At 52.4% G+C, this 17385-nt stretch overlaps 4 protein-coding genes across 4 annotated transcripts; 1 reads left to right on the forward strand and 3 right to left on the reverse strand.

Moving 5' to 3' along the window:
* Positions 1-598: 598 nt before the first annotated feature.
* GCG54_00009643 (Dehydrogenase xptC) lies at positions 599-2720 on the forward strand (the record flags this gene model as incomplete). The annotated part of the gene is made up of 5 exons (XM_045409583.1): positions 599-812; positions 869-1155; positions 1212-1338; positions 1395-1850; positions 1906-2720. The coding sequence occupies 5 exons, from the start codon at positions 599-601 to the stop codon at positions 2718-2720; spliced, it is 1899 nt and encodes a 632-aa protein (XP_045257527.1).
* Positions 2721-2798: 78 nt separating this feature from the next.
* Positions 2799-4511, reverse strand: GCG54_00009644 (uncharacterized protein; the record flags this gene model as incomplete). Its single annotated transcript, XM_045409584.1, has 3 exons — positions 2799-2832; positions 2906-3454; positions 3505-4511. 3 exons carry the CDS (start codon positions 4509-4511, stop codon positions 2799-2801), a joined length of 1590 nt encoding a protein of 529 aa, XP_045257528.1.
* Positions 4512-4910: 399 nt separating this feature from the next.
* GCG54_00009645 (uncharacterized protein) lies at positions 4911-5495 on the reverse strand (the record flags this gene model as incomplete). The annotated part of the gene is made up of 3 exons (XM_045409585.1): positions 4911-5093; positions 5147-5423; positions 5485-5495. 3 exons carry the CDS (start codon positions 5493-5495, stop codon positions 4911-4913), a joined length of 471 nt encoding a protein of 156 aa, XP_045257529.1.
* Positions 5496-14330: 8835 nt separating this feature from the next.
* On the reverse strand, positions 14331-15826 carry GCG54_00009646 (uncharacterized protein; the record flags this gene model as incomplete). Its single annotated transcript, XM_045409586.1, has 6 exons — positions 14331-14676; positions 14731-14761; positions 14814-14878; positions 14942-15059; positions 15111-15483; positions 15653-15826. The coding sequence occupies 6 exons, from the start codon at positions 15824-15826 to the stop codon at positions 14331-14333; spliced, it is 1107 nt and encodes a 368-aa protein (XP_045257530.1).
* Between the last annotated feature and the right edge of the window lie 1559 nt (positions 15827-17385).

Below are 17385 nucleotides of genomic sequence, written 5' to 3' on the forward strand. Positions count from 1 at the left end.
TTTACCTCAGGCGCTGGAGAAAGCTCACCGGCAATTGATCTTATTAGTAATCTAATATACCATTTACTTTCAACGTAAATATCGAGGAAGCCTACACCAATTCGTGAACATATATATTCAGAGCGATGATCAAGGGTCGAGAGTTGTTGCTGCAACTTCATTTGCCGTTGGTAGCCAAGCCTCGGACTCAAGCAAGTGCCCCATCCACCTGTCGCTGACACGCATTCATTCTCTCCTGACTGGCATTAATCTCCCCGCATCAAGCCGGCTGGGCCTGGCCTCGAGGTTAGCGAGCTCTTAACATTGGAATTAAACGCGCGATCACCCAGATTGAGCTCTTCCATCTTCAGTTCCGATTGGCTCCCATGCAGCTCATGCCGTGCTAAGTTGCGTCGGTGCTACGTCGCCTACGTGCCTCTGCTGACTGGCATATGCATGTCTACATAGAGGCAAGGCTTCTTCGGTGCTGATTTCGAACAAAAAACTGGAATGTTTTGTGAAACGAATGCGCAGGGACTGCGTATAAATTCAACCAAAATGGCCGTTGAGTCTCCCGACCTCAGGTCCGAAGGAAACTTCACGTCTTGGGTATCAAAACATGACAACCACGATGGCGAGCTCTCGAAACCCGGTCATCGGCGCCCTCGCCGTCCTCTTGGCATCCTCATCTCACGTATCCGGCCTTCGCGTGCCCCACCACGCAACAGTTGCCTCACGAGAAGTCGCCGCCAACACACAATACGACTTTCTCATCGCAGGCGGCGGCGTCTCCGGTCTCACTGTCGCTGACCGCTTGACCGAGGACCCCAACGGTAGGCCAACCCCTCACACCCTGTTGACGCGGTATCAATCGCTGACATTGTAAAAGTCAACGTCCTCGTCATCGAGACAGGCCCCTTTGACAAAGATGAAGACAGCGTCCTCGTCCCCGGCGCCTTCAACCCTGTGCCATACCTGTGGCCAGATCTGATCAGCGCGCCGCAGACGGAGCTGAACAACCGCTCGTTCCTTGTTCCTGCCGGGAGAGTCGTCGGCGGCGGGTCCGTCGTCAATGGCATGGTGTTCGTCCGCGCCGGCAAGGCCGAGTACGCGGCCTGGGAGAGGTTGGGCGCTGAGGGGTGGGGGTGGGATGGCATTTTTCCGTACTTCAAGAAGGTTAGCCCTTCGATATTCATCTCGGCCTGGACAAGTCTGAGCTAACCTCGCCACAGAGTGAAAACTTCACGGCACCCCCGCAAGACTTCGCCGACGCCGCGAACATCTCGTGGATCGACACAGCCCACGGCCACAGCGGCCCCGTGCAAGCTTCGTATCCAAATTACTTCTTCCCCGGCGCCGGTAACTTCATCCCCACTTCTTGATACGTAATGGAATCGCAGTCTAATGTAGCTCAGCGAACTTCTGGCAAGCCGCTCTAGAAAGTGGCTTCACGCCGTCTCCGGATCCCCTCGCCGGTGACCAGGCCGTAGGCCTCTTCAACTTTCCTACCCTTGCTGATGCAACAACTCGCACGCGTAGCCATGCCCGGCGCAATCACTACACCCGCGTCAAAGATGCTCGTCCGAACTACCATATCCTTGCCGAGCATACCGTGTCCCGCGTTCTTTTCGAGGGGAAGCGGGCCGTCGGGGTTGAGTACTTGCCGACAACTGGCGGAGAGAAAGTCAGCGTGTTTGCGACGAAGGAGGTGCTGCTTGCTGCTGGGGGGGTTCATACGCCGCAGCTGCTTCAGCTTTCTGGAATCGGGAACAAGGAGTTCTTGGAGGGATTGGGCATTGAGGTTGTGGAGGACTTACCTGGCGTCGGTGAGAACTTCCAAGATCAAGCAGACCTGAAGGTTCCTTACACCTGTAAATGATGAATCTCCCACGACGCCACCAGGCAGCACGACTAACAGTCTCCTAGTCACGAACCAAATCTTCCCCAACTCAGGATCCCTCGACACAAACGCAACCTACGACGTAGAACAGCGCGCCCTCTACGACACAGCGAAACAAGGCGCCTATACCATCATCCGCACCCTCGGCACAAACCTCGTCCTTCCGCCCCTCTCCAACGCCACCTCCGACTACCTTTCCCTCCTCGCCGCCGCCGCCGCGACCGACCCCCTCGCCCACCTCGCCCGGGAAACACCCCCTTCCGTGCAGGAAGGCTACAAGTTCCAGCGCGAGCTCATTCTCGCCCAGCTCGCGGGCCAGGAAGTCCCCATCGGCATGATCCATTGGGGCACCGGCCCCAGTCTGACGCTCTACTTCCTCAAGCCGCTCAGCCGCGGCTCCGTGCGGATCCGCACCGCGGACCCGCTCGCGCAGCCGGTGATTGACTTCCGCACGGGCGCGGACCCAGTCGACTTCGAGGTTGCGGTTGCGCTGTTCGAAAAGGCGAGGGAGGTGATGACTGCGCCGGCGATGCAGGTGCTTGGTCCGGCGGTGGGCGCGCCGTTTGGGGGCGTCACGGAGCGGGAGGAGTTGAAGGCGCTGTTGAGGGCGAATATGACCCCGTCGAATGCGCATGAGTGCTGTACGGCGGCGATGATGCCGAGGGAACGAGGGGGTGTTGTGGATCCGAAGATGAGGGTGTACGGGGTGGAGGGATTGAGGGTTGTGGATATTAGTTACTGGCCGATGTTGTTGACGGCGGGGCCTACGGCGACGACGTATGCCAGCGCGGAGAAGGTTGCGGATGTGATTAAGGAGGAGTATGGGCTAGGGTCTTTGTGAAGAGGTGATGGCGGCTTTGAGGTGGGAGTGGTGTAGTTCGTGACGCTCCTGTACTTCCTAGACCACATATTTCAAGTCTCACCAAGTGAAGAACATGAACATCAAATTGTATCTGGTATCTGATGTGTACATACTAAAGTGATATACACGAACTGTCTTTATGCCTGCTAAGTTGGACCCCGTACTCCTTCGCCGTGCTGCCATTGAGAAACGCATCCTGAAAGAGAAGAAATTCCGGATTCGTCTCGATCCCAAGATCACCCATAAACATCTCCCCCTCGTCCTCATCAACCCGCCTCCTCCCACCCTTCCCATCCTCCTCCTCCTCCTCCTTCTCTTCCGCAGATGCCACACCACTACTCTGCATCAACGCCTCAACTCCACTATTCGACACACACAGCGGCCCCGGCGACGGCTGTCCTGGATACTGCGGCACGTCCTGCCTGAGCTCGGGATACTGCGCAAAGAAATCCGGCTCCATCGTCCACGCGCGCAGATCGCGCAGGCGGTCCTTGAAGAGCGGCGAGAGGGCATACGTGCCGCGGTGTACGTTGCGCACGTAGCAATCGCGGAAGTCGAATGGCCAGGCGATCCGCAGGTGCTCGCGGAACATGTGCCAGAAGGTATTGTTGTGGCAGTACGGGTGCGGCGTCGTCGCGAAGCGGTAGCGCAGCGCCGGCCAGGTGAAGTAGTCCGCCGAGGGGTCGTGTTCGGGAGATAGTTGTTGGAGTTGTCTTGCTTGCGGTCAGTGAGAGCAGAAGAACAAATCTCGCGACAGACTTACGACTTGAGATACCATCGTGGCACGACCTCGCTCTTCGCCGGCGTCGGGTCCGTGTACGCCCGCATCAGGAGGTGAATCATGAATAGCACGGCCAGCCGTTCAGGCGACCCGCACCCCGCGAAGCAGAGCTCGTCAAGCTGCCGCACCTTCTTCCACAGCGGCGTCATCCGCCCTGTCTGGGACAAGCTGTCCCAGCCGTGGAGCACCGCGTGGACGGGGATGTCCTCGCTGACCTGGTACTCTAGCTCGAGCATCGCCTTGGTCAGGGGGAAGGGCTCCTTGAGGATCTCGTTGCTGGCTTTCCAACAGTTGTGGGACACGAGGGAGCCGTCAGAGAGGCGGCGCGTGCGGGAGTTTGAGGTACAGCTGCATTCTGACTTGACCGGGACTTTGATGGTTGAGGGGGCGGCTGGTGGAGGAGCAGGTGATGGGAGTTTGGGTAATGAAGGTGCTGTTGGGAGGTCCACGGGGAAGGACTCGTCGATCCAGAAGTTGCTGACGTCGAGAGCGGAGGCGTCCACGAGGCTGTTCACATCTTTTTCTAGGTGATGAGGTTGCCTCTCGTCGATATGATCCTGGGGTGTCGTCGGGACGGGAACCGCAGCAGGCGTGCTCAGATACTCCATACTCGTCGGCTCCAACAAGCTCACACCGTCACTACCACTCCCATCCCCCTTCCCATCTTCACTCTCCTTCACCTCCGCCAAATGCCTCACGAACGAAGCCGACGCCCCTTCCATGCAGCTCATCAGCCTGTTCCTCTGCTCCGTGACCTTCGCCAGCTGCGTCATCAGCGCCACCGTCGTCGCGTTATCCTCCTTGCGGCTCAGCTCCGCGACCAAGCCCTCGAGGTGGGCGATGCGGTTCTTTGTCTTTTCGCGCGCAATGCGCTGCGCCTTGCGGTCGGCCTCCCGCTTCTTGAGCCGCGAGGAGGAGACCGTGGCCGACGAGCCGGGGCCGTGGTGGCGGACGTCGGGGGTCGGGGCGGTTCCCGGCGTGCTAGCCATGGTTCTCGGAGAATTTGGTGTAAGGCCTTGCTAGTAGTTGGACAATGGGGAGGAATCGGGGTGGAGAGAACATAGGTTTGTTATGCAAAAGACTTCCCGGGTAGATGGATCGAACGTCATACGTGGTTGGAGGGTGGGTTCGCGCCGAAATGCGGGGAAAATGCTGGCGACGCGGGCGCGGGCTGAGCCGTCTGTGCATGTGCATCGAAGCGGGGACACGGCGGGATATGAGGTCCGGCGACCTCGGCAGGACGGGTCGTTTTGTGGCTTGTCTACTTGAGTTGTGGCAATGATTAAGGCTTGGAGTCTGTCACACTCAATACCACCATGAGGGCTGATCGAGAGTGAAGTCTTTATGTAGCACTATGCACAACGGCCACCAGTTCACATCTTAAGATGTTAGGCCCTGCTATCGGGTCTCCTCTTGAGATAAAAGTAGTAAGTCCCAGCATCCTTCAAGTCTTTGGTATCCATCGCCCCGATGACAGTATTCTCATCCACATAACGGAAAGCGTCGATGATCGGAAACTTATCATACACCATGGCAGCCGTGACGACGCCGCGGTACTTGACTTCCCGAATCTAGCACAATATTAACCACACATCAAGCCACGATCACCGGCGTTGTTACTCACCCGAGCATGGCCGTAGTCTGACAACCAGGTACGCTTGCCCTCATCACCATATACCATGATGGGATCAACGTCGTCCACGGAGCGAAAGTCCTTTCCAGCCCACTTGAAGGTGCGAAGCTGTTGATGCGTCGGATGGCCGGTGTCGAAACTTCCTCCCTCCCACTGGCCGATCAGCTGGTTTGGCGAGACGGGCTTGAGTTGGTCGAAGACGTCGGCGACGTCGGCTTCTTGGACGGGACCTTCGGCTTTGGAAAGTTCCAAGAACTGGGCTTCGGGTCTGATTGAATGGTTAGAATTTACTGAGTTGAGCTGTAAGCTAAGGTTGAGATGTTTCATACGTAGTTGACATAGTTGCGTGCAGGTCGCGCCGAGGTGAGTGATTCAAAGTCGTTCTTATTGAAATTCAATGTCTTCGATGGCTGTATCTTGACGAGTTGATCGAATTATTCTATTTTCAGTCGCCATGGCGTCGAGTTATATACACAAATGCACACGCACAACAATCCACTTCACGATGCGATATGTGCCAAGTGATGACCAACCTATCCGCAGCCCAGGCCTGCGAGTCAACAGCGGGACCCCACATTGACTCGGCATGTTCCCCGCCAAGCGTCATCACATACGACCGGTTTACTGCGACAGGAAGCAAAGCGCGCCTGACTCGGCGTGAGTGGACAATGGATTAGCAAGGGAAGGCTTAACGGGTGGCGAACTGGTGGCGCCCTCGGGAATAACCCACCCGATGGCTTAACCGGACCCGGAGGTCTCCACCAGAGGACTTCGGTAAACCCGGGACCAATGTGGGGCCGGGCCCGCATAACTGCCCGCTCGTAGAGCTTACGCAGGATGCTTTCGGAGGACGGGTCAAAAGGATCACTTGATATCAGTGTCGTGCAATTTGCAGCTGAAAAGAATTCGGCAATGACAATTCCGACGCATCGTATATTTGCAAATGTCTGGTGCATTATTTATCGGAATGTGTGTATGGTCGACCAGTATGTTAACAGTCATGCATGCCAACATACATGGGTATTTCATCTTGAAAATAAAGCATCCTCGTTCGAAAATGAGCGGGTTGGGTTGCTAAAGAGTGATGCAGCCGTTCATATTTGTTGGTGTACTTCTTCTCCGAGTTCTTTCTTTGCCCCTTCCACATCTGCAGGCGCCAGTAAACGCTGACCCGGCACTGGTGCTCCTGCAGCCTTTAGGGCAACGCTAGAACCCTAGTCTATTGTGGCGGTTCGTACGGCTGAGGAACGACGCTCTATTGTGGCAGTTTGCATGGCTTGGAATACTTCGGGTGGTTGAGTCTCTGCTGGATTGCCCGAAGCCGCGTCACTTTCGTCGCGTGCGGCAGCTGCAGGTAAGCCCGTCACCATAGTTGGCGTGATTATAGGATTTGCACACCGAACATTGTCTCACTCACGTTGAGGTTCTTCGGTGACAGGAGTCACGGCCGCCAGTGTGAAGTTAAGCCATCGTCCCCATAACTGATCAAAATCTCTGCGCCATCCCCAGCGAGGGGCTAGGACTAGGTTTGGTTCGCCCCCCTCAGTCTCGGCAAATGCAGACCGTTCATCACGAGGAAACGGGTTCTTCTTCCATGGGACGCAGCTGACGTGCGCTACAGCTGAAGCAGCGACGATGATCTGGATGATGGCGGTTGGCTTCATCGTTAAATTGATAGGACTGGAGCTGGATGAGAACGAGTTTCAGCGCAATGTAAGTTTATCAGAAAGCGTGCGATTGATAGAGAGAGCAACATAAATCAGGGACCTTGAGGCTTTTATAGTCAAATCTACTACGGCGTTCCAGCATGCTGTTGGAATGTTGCACGAAGACTGCGGGCCAAGGAGACAAAGTAGTCTATCTGATGCATGACCAGAATTAGTCTTGAAATCTATCCCGGGGCTGTGAACAGTTGAAAAATGAAGGCTATGTTTTCCCAGCAATTGTTCATGATTGGTTGAAGCATTAGTGAGGTGGTGGTCAGACAGGCACGCGCAGCCCTGCTCAACCCCGAAGCTGGCTTGACTAGGCATACAGATTTATTCAGCTTTGCGAAGGAGCATGTGTACAGGCAAAACACTAAAACTTCAACGCTTCGAGATGGAACAAGTGCGAAATAATTCCCTAGCGTCTCATCCATCGCCCACATCGGTTGATGTCGTGTAGCGGTGCGGTAGAATGCCTGGATCCCCTACGATATGTATCATTGTGACTTGGAATAGCTTTGCGCATTACTTCGCGTAGCGTGTGAATGGTTTAAAATGTCTAGAGATAAGCCACGTATGTCATCATATATTCATGACCAAAGAATGATCGCATCCCTTAAAACACTAAGAAAAAGATCTCGGGTGATATGCCAAGGCTCTTTCGTGATAGATTCCATGCCCCAGGGCCTCTCTAGAAGGCTATGGCTTTCCCGAGCTGGCTGAAGCAGTGTCGCTTTTACCATATTGAACAACTATACACATTTAAGCCGTTGGCATGATAAGTCAATATGCTTACAGAAGCTGCTTATCAAGTAGAATCACACGTATTGTTCACAGGCAACAAGAGTTGAGTCCCCTGTTTCGGGTACGCCCTTCCAATAACACTCTGGGCACCTGGCTACCTCATTTACCAGTGGGGCACAGCTGACGACCGCCGCTGATGAGCCAATAGGAATGGGTTGGAAGATGGTGGTAGGCTTCATCGTGAGTGCGATAGATCGGGGCCTAATCAAGATTGAGCTTTAAGATAAATTAAATTTTGCTGGGAAGTTCGCAGCAAGACAATTGGCAATGCAAGTGCGCTTTAGTTGTGTACAACGGCTGAGAAAAAGAGCCTGGCCCAGGCATATGCCTTGAACCCAACACTTGCTTTTACATGCGCACTTTGGGCTTTAGACACCTACAATGTCAACTGGAGGAAGTGTCTTGGCCCTGCCGGCGCAATTGAAACATCAATGCTACGTTATGATACTTGTTGCTTTTGATTGGTTGAAATGGGCGAGTTGGTGGTCAGAAAATTTGCGTTGTCTTGCTCAATCCCAAATCTGGCTTGGACTCGCCTTAGCGTATGCGAGATGAACAAAGACACACGCCTATTGTGAAGCAATGATGTGTGAGAATACCACAGCTCAGAGATCCATTTTCGTCTAGATTGACGCATACGCGGCACGTCCTGTGTTAGACTAGATTTGACTGACTTTTGAACTGTGAGTACTTGTTATTAAAGAGTACGGGTGTTTAGTGACCACGTAAACCTGCATGCTCTGGGCCGGGGCGAGTGCTGAAAGACTCTCTAGCGTTCCACCCTTCACTAACGCCGGTCAATGCTGTGCCACGAAACGACACCCCATGTTGGCATTAAATGGCTGAATGTGGAAAGTCGAAGTCTTCTTTTTATGATCCAATGATTGGTAAGACATTGTAGACGAGAATCAAGCATTGCCATGCATTCTATGCAGGAAGGCCACCAACCGCCAAATCAGGTGGATACTTATCTTGTGCTTGCGAACTGACAGCGCCAGTTATCTCACGTTGGAGGAGCTTTTACCTTACTTTTCTGTCGTTGCGCGTTGATGTTTCCTGTGCTTAATTCCTTCGGTTGAACACGTTAATAGTAAAGAATGCAATGGTGCAAATGGGGACAATATAAGTATTCACCACGACAGAGGCGCGAACGACAATTTTAACGATGACGAGACAATTATGACCGTTGAAATGACAAACAACATTGACCACTTACTTAAAAGCACATTGGAAGAGCAGTCCCTCTGCATAGCATGGGAAACATAGTGGTTCTCTTTCAAAATGACGTTTAACTATCTCAACTATTGTCAATGTCCAGGCTGTGTCTACGCTTGCCGCAGTGCTTGCGAATAAGGTATCATTTGTATCAAGGTTTATTAGAGGGCGAATGTCAGAGGTACCGTACGTGGCCATTGGAAATGAAACTATTGAGGCTGACTGAAACTCAGTCTAGACGCCCGTCTTGTTTCGTCACCCTCATCCTCTCCCTTCCAGCCCCGACTTTCTTTTGAAGGCTAAATATCTGGTAGGTATGGGGTACAGTACCTTCATGTGCACGTATTCTCAGCAGTATACATTTTCATCCGCTCTTCCGAGCCGTCAAACGTAAAGCATCCATTCTCGTAGACGTTTGCGATCCTGCCGGAGAAGGCGTAGCGGCTCGTTAGTGCCCAACCGCGAGGTTTGCGCGATCTGCTTCACTCAACCTTCACCGTGGCTGGCTGAGTCGATCTGCTGTGATCATAAGCCATTTCTTCCAAAGGATACATGGAGAAACATGCATGCTGACGGATGATGTGATTGCCCAGCACTCGTAGCACCAGTGGATCATGGGTTCACTTCAGGTTACCAACTTGGAAAGATGCGTTTAGATAGGAAAGCTCCCAATGTTTAGCACGACGCTGAATGGCGTCATACGAGATTGCCGACGAACGTTGTTATGGGCTTTCGTTATCACATTCGAAAAGAACCACTAGACTTGACCTTGATGTCACTGCAAAGCATGCCGAATGCGATGACCGTTGTGCCAATCAATCACAAAGTCGCAGGTTCGGGTCGGCTGTAGACTCACCACCCGGTCTGGCCATTCCTGATCGCGAGCGCTTAACGGGTACAAGCATTGACCGATAGCTGCTGCAACAAGTGCCGTGATAACGGATCGCAGCCGGATGTGGCTCTCAGCTCCGCAAGCCGCCTTGTCAGACAGGTGACCCAACCGTCAGATCAGGCGTAATTTTTGCGAGGCGAAGACCCCTTGCCAGCCTCCCGTTCGGGGCTAGGGCTGCCGTTAACATTCCGGATGCGTCTGACCAGACCTTAAGTGCTGTCTACAGAATACTCACCCACACGTGGACTTGACGTTCCAGACTACACCAATCTTATCTTTGAAAACCAGCTGGGCGAGTGCATTCATCCGCCGACATTGCCGACTCCTTAGTTCCTCAAGGATGGGATAAGCCTGAGACGCCCACATGGGCCGGTCCGTTACCCCGCAACACACCGTGCTAGTCTGCAAAGTGCAACATCACTAACTGGGCTGACAAAAATGAACAGGCTAAAAGTTCTGCCTGTCGGCAATGTTGAACTGTCTGGTTGGATACGCGTCTGCATCCGGAATGGAGTCACGCGTTGCAGGCTTCGCCGAAGCTCTGTCCTCCAGTCTCCTGGGGTCCTTGTGCATCTCATCCACCACACCACTACCCTTAGTCAGTTGGCACTAGCGTGACTATCATTTGAGTCGCCGCGGGCTCATCGTGTCTATTGAGTTGTCATGGAGAATAAAAATTATGCAGAGAGCTAGCTGCCGCTGAAGACGGAAGTGACAGCATGTTAGTGCTTCGAGACAAGAGGTGGATAATACTGTGGAGTTGTTACCGGCTTCTGGGCATTGGTAGTGTCGGCGACCTTCACGTCGAGGAACATCTCGCCACTCGAAGAAAGTACTAGGTAGCTACGTAGCCATCGAGCTCTCATCACCAGATCTGGAGTGATGTGGTCTGATCTACCAGCTTCAGATGTTGAGATTTCGCCAACGTCATCCCTACTATGGCAAGAATTTCTCGCATAGCTGAATATTTGTGGTCTGCATATGGTAGCCCAACATTTAAACTGTCCTCGGTTACCAACCGAGCTGGTAGGCCGCTTCCTTTGACCAAAGCAAAGGCACTTTATGGTCTAGATTCGCGAAGAAAATATGGGTCCCCTTGCGAGCATTCCGGATGCGCGAGCACTTCATGAGGAAACCAAAAGTACTCTGCATGGGAGGGTTCATGAACACGAGAGCCTCTGTTCTCGTAACTTAAATCTACTGGCTCTAATTTTGTTAGAGAATATAGCATGCCCCATATCTCATGTGACGCAATTGGGACTGGTACGAAGTCGAGCTTGAAAACACGCCTCCACTTGAGCATAAGCCCATGTTCTAGAGAAGTGTACTCCTAGCCAAGTAGACTACTTGAATACCTTCAACGCAACACTTATCAAAGCCTGCCCCTCGTGGTGACTGTGGCTGCCTGAGCTTTGCCTCACCGGAAACATCTCCAGGTGAGACTTTGACATTCAGACTTTGCTCTGGCTTGAGGTCCAGGCTGTTGCTCCCTCCGACGTCATCCTCATACGACGTTCTCTGTGCAGATATCACCCACAGTCCTGTGTGATTGAGACTTGTGAAAGGCATGTAGCCTTCCCCAACTTGATGCCATATTTCTGCTTGCATTCACTTAGCCGCCAGTCTGTTAGGTTCTTCTGTCAGTGTGTATTGCCTTTAGTGTCTGTTTGCGTCGACGGGAGAGCCTTTTCAAGTCCCATGACCCCATCCGTATCACACTTACAGCTTTCTGGCAATGGGGGCTTCGCGCCAGGACTTGAACATTCCATGCAGGACTGGACCATGGCTTTTGAAGCCTAACTTCAAATCATAAAGATTAGTACGGGTTATGGAGCTCTCTCATTGTCTATATAAGAGAACTAAACCACCTGGACCAAAGATCCAATATCCTCTTTGCAACTTATCCATACAACATTGAATACCACTCAAGCTTGAATCAACCAAAACACCTGAACCAAACATGGCTCAAATTGACTTTTACATCTACATTGACCAGAAGCTGATGGAGCCTGATCCGACAACAGGTCTGCCTCAACTCGGCAATCTTTCTCTGGTGCGCAAAGTTGCTGGTACTGCAAACGTTGTGTTCCAGAGCAAGACCACGGCTTATTTCAGCAACAAGAACCAGTTCTCCTGGGAGCAGAAATATCAGATCGGGGCCAACTTGACTCCGCCCCAGCCCAGTGCCTTTGTAAGATACAAAATTGTTTTATGGAGCTGGAACTCTCGCTGGGTGGCCAGTTGCTGATCCTTTTTGCCAGGTGAGCGCGTCTACCGGTCCGAAGAACATCGCGGCCGGCCAGATGTGTGACTGGTCCTCGGTGAAGCCCAACGGGCCGCCCTTGCAATACATGCCAGACGCCAAGCAGGCTGATCAGGGCTTTCTCACCAAGTATCCTACCAGCTCTGGCATGTTTGGGACCAAGAATCAGCCTAGCATGTGGTACAACTCGGTGTGGTGCTCAACTGGAGGTTCTACCTACAGCTGTATCTACACTGACACCGTACCGCCCCTGCCTGGTATGACTTACCGTGCCTACCTGGTTGAAAACAAGTACCAGGTCTCCTGGGAGACCAGCAATTTCGCCCCTGGTAAGTCAACCCTGCCAAACAACATCGCGTCTGCCTCTGACTGTCCGTGCAGGAGTCTTCTCAGGATCTTGGTCCAACCCATGGGAGTTCAGCATTCCTCCGGGAGAAAACACAAAGTTCGTTAGTTGGGTCAGTAAAATCTCCTTTTCTGGACTTATCCGTGGAAAGGCTGTTACTGAAGCTCGAAATTTGAAGGGTTATGCTACCGCGACTCCTGGTCCCACAGACTCCCCGCTGTGGTATGACTACGGAACCAATGATCCAGGCCATCACGACCCGTCTAAGTCAATTGGTAACTCTGGGACTCCCCTGAGCATGAATCTCGCGCTTTCATCCTTCAAGCCAGTGTTTGTCAGCATGCGTCTGGGATGGAACGGCAACGACTACACGACCGCAAAAAAGCAAGAGAATGCCTCTGCAATGATGGCGTACCTCACAAAGTCCACCTCAGGATGGCTGTAAGTCCAACGTCCGCAACACTGGGTGTTCCATCACGTCCTTTACTCACAAGATTGACCCAAGGGTGATCCAAAATGTCTATATTGGAACATGGGTCTCTGCTGATGTTGGGTTGCGACCGAACACCTCGTTCGGCGATTATGTGCCGGGTGAGACCGAGGGCGACAAGCTCCGCTTCTACCTTCGCTCGCTGGTCAATAACATCGCTCCACGATATGGTCCAACCTATCTTGACTGGAACTATGGTGCGGGTAAGTGCAGCTTTTTAGCCGCCTCGTCAAATCCGAGTCGCGCAGTCTCCTTGCGCCCCCCAAAGCATTTTAAGCCGGGTGCTAATATCATTGTGCAAGGTATCACGTCGGATGACGACACACCAGAGCCGCAGGCGAAAGACCTAGCCCCCAACGCCTTTTCCAACTTCTTCAAGCTGTTCTGGCAGCACCTCCCCCCTGGTGCTGCCCTCGATGCTGCTCAGGCATCTGCTGGTTTTCTCTCGGGCATCATCCTAGCCAAGATAAAGGGGGACATCCAGCCAACGGCGAACCTGGAGTACTCGTCAGTGACGCAGTCCGGCAATGACAAAGCCTCAACTGTGTTCAAGGTCTCTGGCCTCAACACAACGCAATTTAGCCAGGCTCTCGGTGTGGCCCAGACTCTTATTGCGCAGGAGGCTGCCAGGAAGAGCCCAATTCCTGGCAAGCCTAACGTCCCGACGCCGGACGATGTCAAGCTGACTCCTGACACAAACGCCACCTTCGGAGATATGTTCCCTAGCGGACAGAAATGGGAACATTCGCAGGAGGCACCGAACGGGCAGGGCCGAGGAGTTGATGACTACAGCAAGCCTAGACTCATCGAAGGCGGTCAGCAGCAGTACCCAGAAGCGAATGGTCACTACCAACAAGGGCAGGGCTACAAGTACAGTATCGCGCCTGCCGTCGCTAGTTACTAAAGCCTATGGGCGTGATATAAGTTTTTCTTAGTGGGATGGCATTTTCGTTTTAGCTTTCATACCTTTCTGGTTTCGCTCTTCGTCGTGGCTATGCTTATTTGCTCTCTTTCTTTCTATCCGCAGTCACCTCTCCCATCAGTTTGTCTCAATCCAATCAACTAATTAGCTCTTCCTGCTCCTGTATGTTTCAGGCTAGCTTGGTTCGACATTCTGTCTTTTTATTGGAAACGAGGCATATTTGAGAATTATTACAGTGCCCCTCACTTAGGTAGCTTAGATAGTTGGCTGAATGCTAAACTGGCTGCCGTGCCTTTCCTTAATACCTCTTCTGATCCGACTCGAATTTGGGGCAATTGGCGATTCAATCAGCGGCCCTTAGTGATGGGTTTACGATTGTGGACTGAGATTCTGTTTTCGTTTCTATGTTTCAGACGCTTCAAATGGAATTGAATTCATTTTTCAAAAGATTTTCAACTAAAATAAAAAGGTGATGATAACATTGCTCAAGATGCACCGCTGAAGTGTGCACACGGTCTCGTCCAAGACGGCCTCTTATCAGTCCTTATTTGACTCTACAGTGACAGTAAAAGCATCAGTCCTCACAATCTTCCCGTCAGAGTCGTACTTCTCCAGTATACTCTCCTGGCTGCCCTTGGTGACGATGGTCGTCTGCACCACGCTCTTGAAGCTCTTCGATCTGCTCTCGCTCTGCGCCTTGTCGTTCGTCTGACGGCTGAAGGCCCTCATGCTCGATCTGAGTCTACCAACGGTTCCGGGTCCCGAGTTTTGGTGCGTGTAGCGGCGGCTGCCGGAGGAGAAGATGCGTTTGCCAAAGGCGAGTTCGGCGAGGGGCTGGAGGACGGGGACGCAGGCTGCGATGATGATCACGCTTCCTTCGAGGCTGTGAAGGGGTTGTTAGTGACAGGTTGGGTGGGGGTAGGGACTTTGATCTTACATGGTCCAAATTACGAGTTCAACAGTATCGTCTGCAGCCAACGTTAGCTTCATCACACAATTGAAAGACTGGGAGAAACTTACAAGTGGGGTCGGAGCTGGCGAGCAGCGGTAGTCTCGTGCATTTGTAGATGACAACAATTGATGAACTGTGTGAGTGTTAGTACCGGCACCTTCGGGATCATGAGGTCCCACGGGTTGAATCGACTTACAGTGATCCAAAGCCGAGAGCAATGCTAAGCGCCACCTTCTTCCTGACATCCATCTGTAGCTTGGAAAGAACGACCGCCGGATAGATGGAGAGATAAACATCCGCGAAAGCGCAGAAGGCTACTCAAGTCAGTACACCTATTGTTCCAACCGACGATGATCGCAACACACCTCCAGAATAAGTAGCAAAGGCCACCAAGACCGACTTATTCCAGCATGTTCCGCCCACCGATGAGTCCCACTGAAAGCGTGCCGGCTGACACTGCGCAAAGATGATGGTGATGAAGCCAATCAGGTTCGTCACGCAAAAGATGCCCAAGAACCACAGAAACCTCTTGTGCCATTTGCTGGGGTTGAGGATGCGAGTGAGCAAGACGACGACGGCGGGCTTCGGCAGACCGAATGAGAGAAGACCGGGTGGGTAGCCGGCGACGCTCCAAAGAATGGCTCCCGACTTCTGTTCGGGCGTGAGGGTGTCGACATGGTGTCCGTAGCCGTACGATACCGCTGCAGCGAGGGTTGCGACGTTCATCCAACCACAGACCTATGATTATCGTTTGTCAGCCATGCCAATCATTACGTGCATCGACCGACCATCCTTGAGCGAGGACCAGCAGTGACAAGCAACATTAAGTTTTCCAAGTGTAATCTAAGCCTTGGCGGATAATCAAAGCCGTCAAGCTGACGACATCATCCTGGGAATATGAACTTACCACCGACGCAAGAATCAGGTAGTCATCCAAGCGGACTTTCCCCATGATCCGGCCCCTCGTGAATATTCTCGCGGCCGCGAACAGCGTGCTGACGACCGAGACGCATATGACGACAGCGAGGGCCGCGGGCCCTCTGTTCTCGGCGTCCCGAGCCAACGAGACGTTGGTCGACATTGGAGCTGAGTTGACCGTGCCGCAAACACACAATAGAAAAGTAAATTGAAGAAAAAGGGGAGTTCCAGCAGGAACAAGAAAAGGAGGAGTTGCCCAGACAAAATACACACTGGGTTTGAAGCACGGTATTGGGTTCCTCGCAATACACACACATTACAGACGCTCACACAAACAAGGAGTGAACATACTTCAGGGACGGTCCGCTGTCCGACATGTGTCAGTTGCGAACCGTGCATCGCGGGAAACCCACTTGTCTATCCATCAGCTAGTCAGACCATGCCCCGAATAGGGAATTCAACAAAAGTCAAATAGATTGATCCACGATGATTTCGTGGTTTAGAGTCGCATCGCCGGCAGGGGTCATTTGCGCTACACCCCTCTCCCACTGTCTCCAAAGGGCCTTTAGGGTAGCACCAGCCTCCAGCGTGAGCCTGGGAATCTCACGATAACCCGCCTGTGTTGCCCTGAATTGGCGTTGTTGCAGGGGCGCGGCAACCACGTTTATGATTCAAGCATCGCAAGCCACGCACCGCGCTGCGCTTTGTCCGCGCCGCCCGCTTGGCTCTATCTTCTTCCCCCTCTAGCATCCTACGAATAGGGCGACAAACCGGTGTTTGGGATTACCAATGTCTCACCCGATTCGCCAGACAATGGGGCGTTTTAGTCCAGATCCAGACCAATTCTTCATCTCCCCCTCTTCTTACTCGCCTTCGCTTTCCGCTGCGGAATGGAATGCATGATACCTGCTAATCAGGTCTCTCTTCTCCCCACACACGTGGCGTTTTTGATGGGGTTAAGTTCGTCTGAAGTGCCTGCCGCTGTCACCTCGGCCTGCTTGGGACCTGCCCACCGGCTGAAAACTTGGCAACGCCTTGCTGTATCGCATTTCTGCTGTGCGCCCGCGGATCTTGTCCGTTGTTGGGCGATGTTCCTGCAGCCTGCGTGTAAGCACAAATCAGCCGGCACCTATTTGCAGCCGGTAGGCGCGAACAGCCCAGGTCCTGAGTCGTCTAGCGCGGCTGGGGCAGGCGACTTCAAACACGATATGCGTGCTATCGCGGGCAAGATCAGTCATCCCACCAGATTTGCGATCAAGGCTCTACATGATGGGCGCTTTCTCCTACCCAAACCAGAATTAAGACATCGTCAAGGGGAGCCGAGGCAGCCGATGTCGGTCAGATGAGATATTGAAGCTGCGGTCAATGCGCGAAACGATCATGTCTGAGCGCGCGAGCACCAGCGTGTAGCTCATCTTACCCCTCTGCAAAAGCTCAGCTTACCCCCCCCCTATAGATGCCCTATAGGTTTAAACCTATTTTAGATATATTACTAAGGTTAGGAGAGGTTCTATAAGTATATTTAATAATATACTTTAAAATACCCTTTATTATATAGAAACTATATAATTTAATAAATAAATACTATAATTTAGGGTAAAGTATAAATTATAATTAAATTATATTCCTATATAGTTTTAAAACTATTTTATTAGTAATATCTAATAACCTCTATTATATATATATATATAGATAACTCTAATAGTATCCTCTACTAATAGT

Source organism: Colletotrichum gloeosporioides (assembly GCF_011800055.1).
Source record: "Colletotrichum gloeosporioides strain Lc1 chromosome Unknown consensus_97, whole genome shotgun sequence".
Classification (NCBI taxonomy): domain Eukaryota; kingdom Fungi; phylum Ascomycota; class Sordariomycetes; order Glomerellales; family Glomerellaceae; genus Colletotrichum; species Colletotrichum gloeosporioides.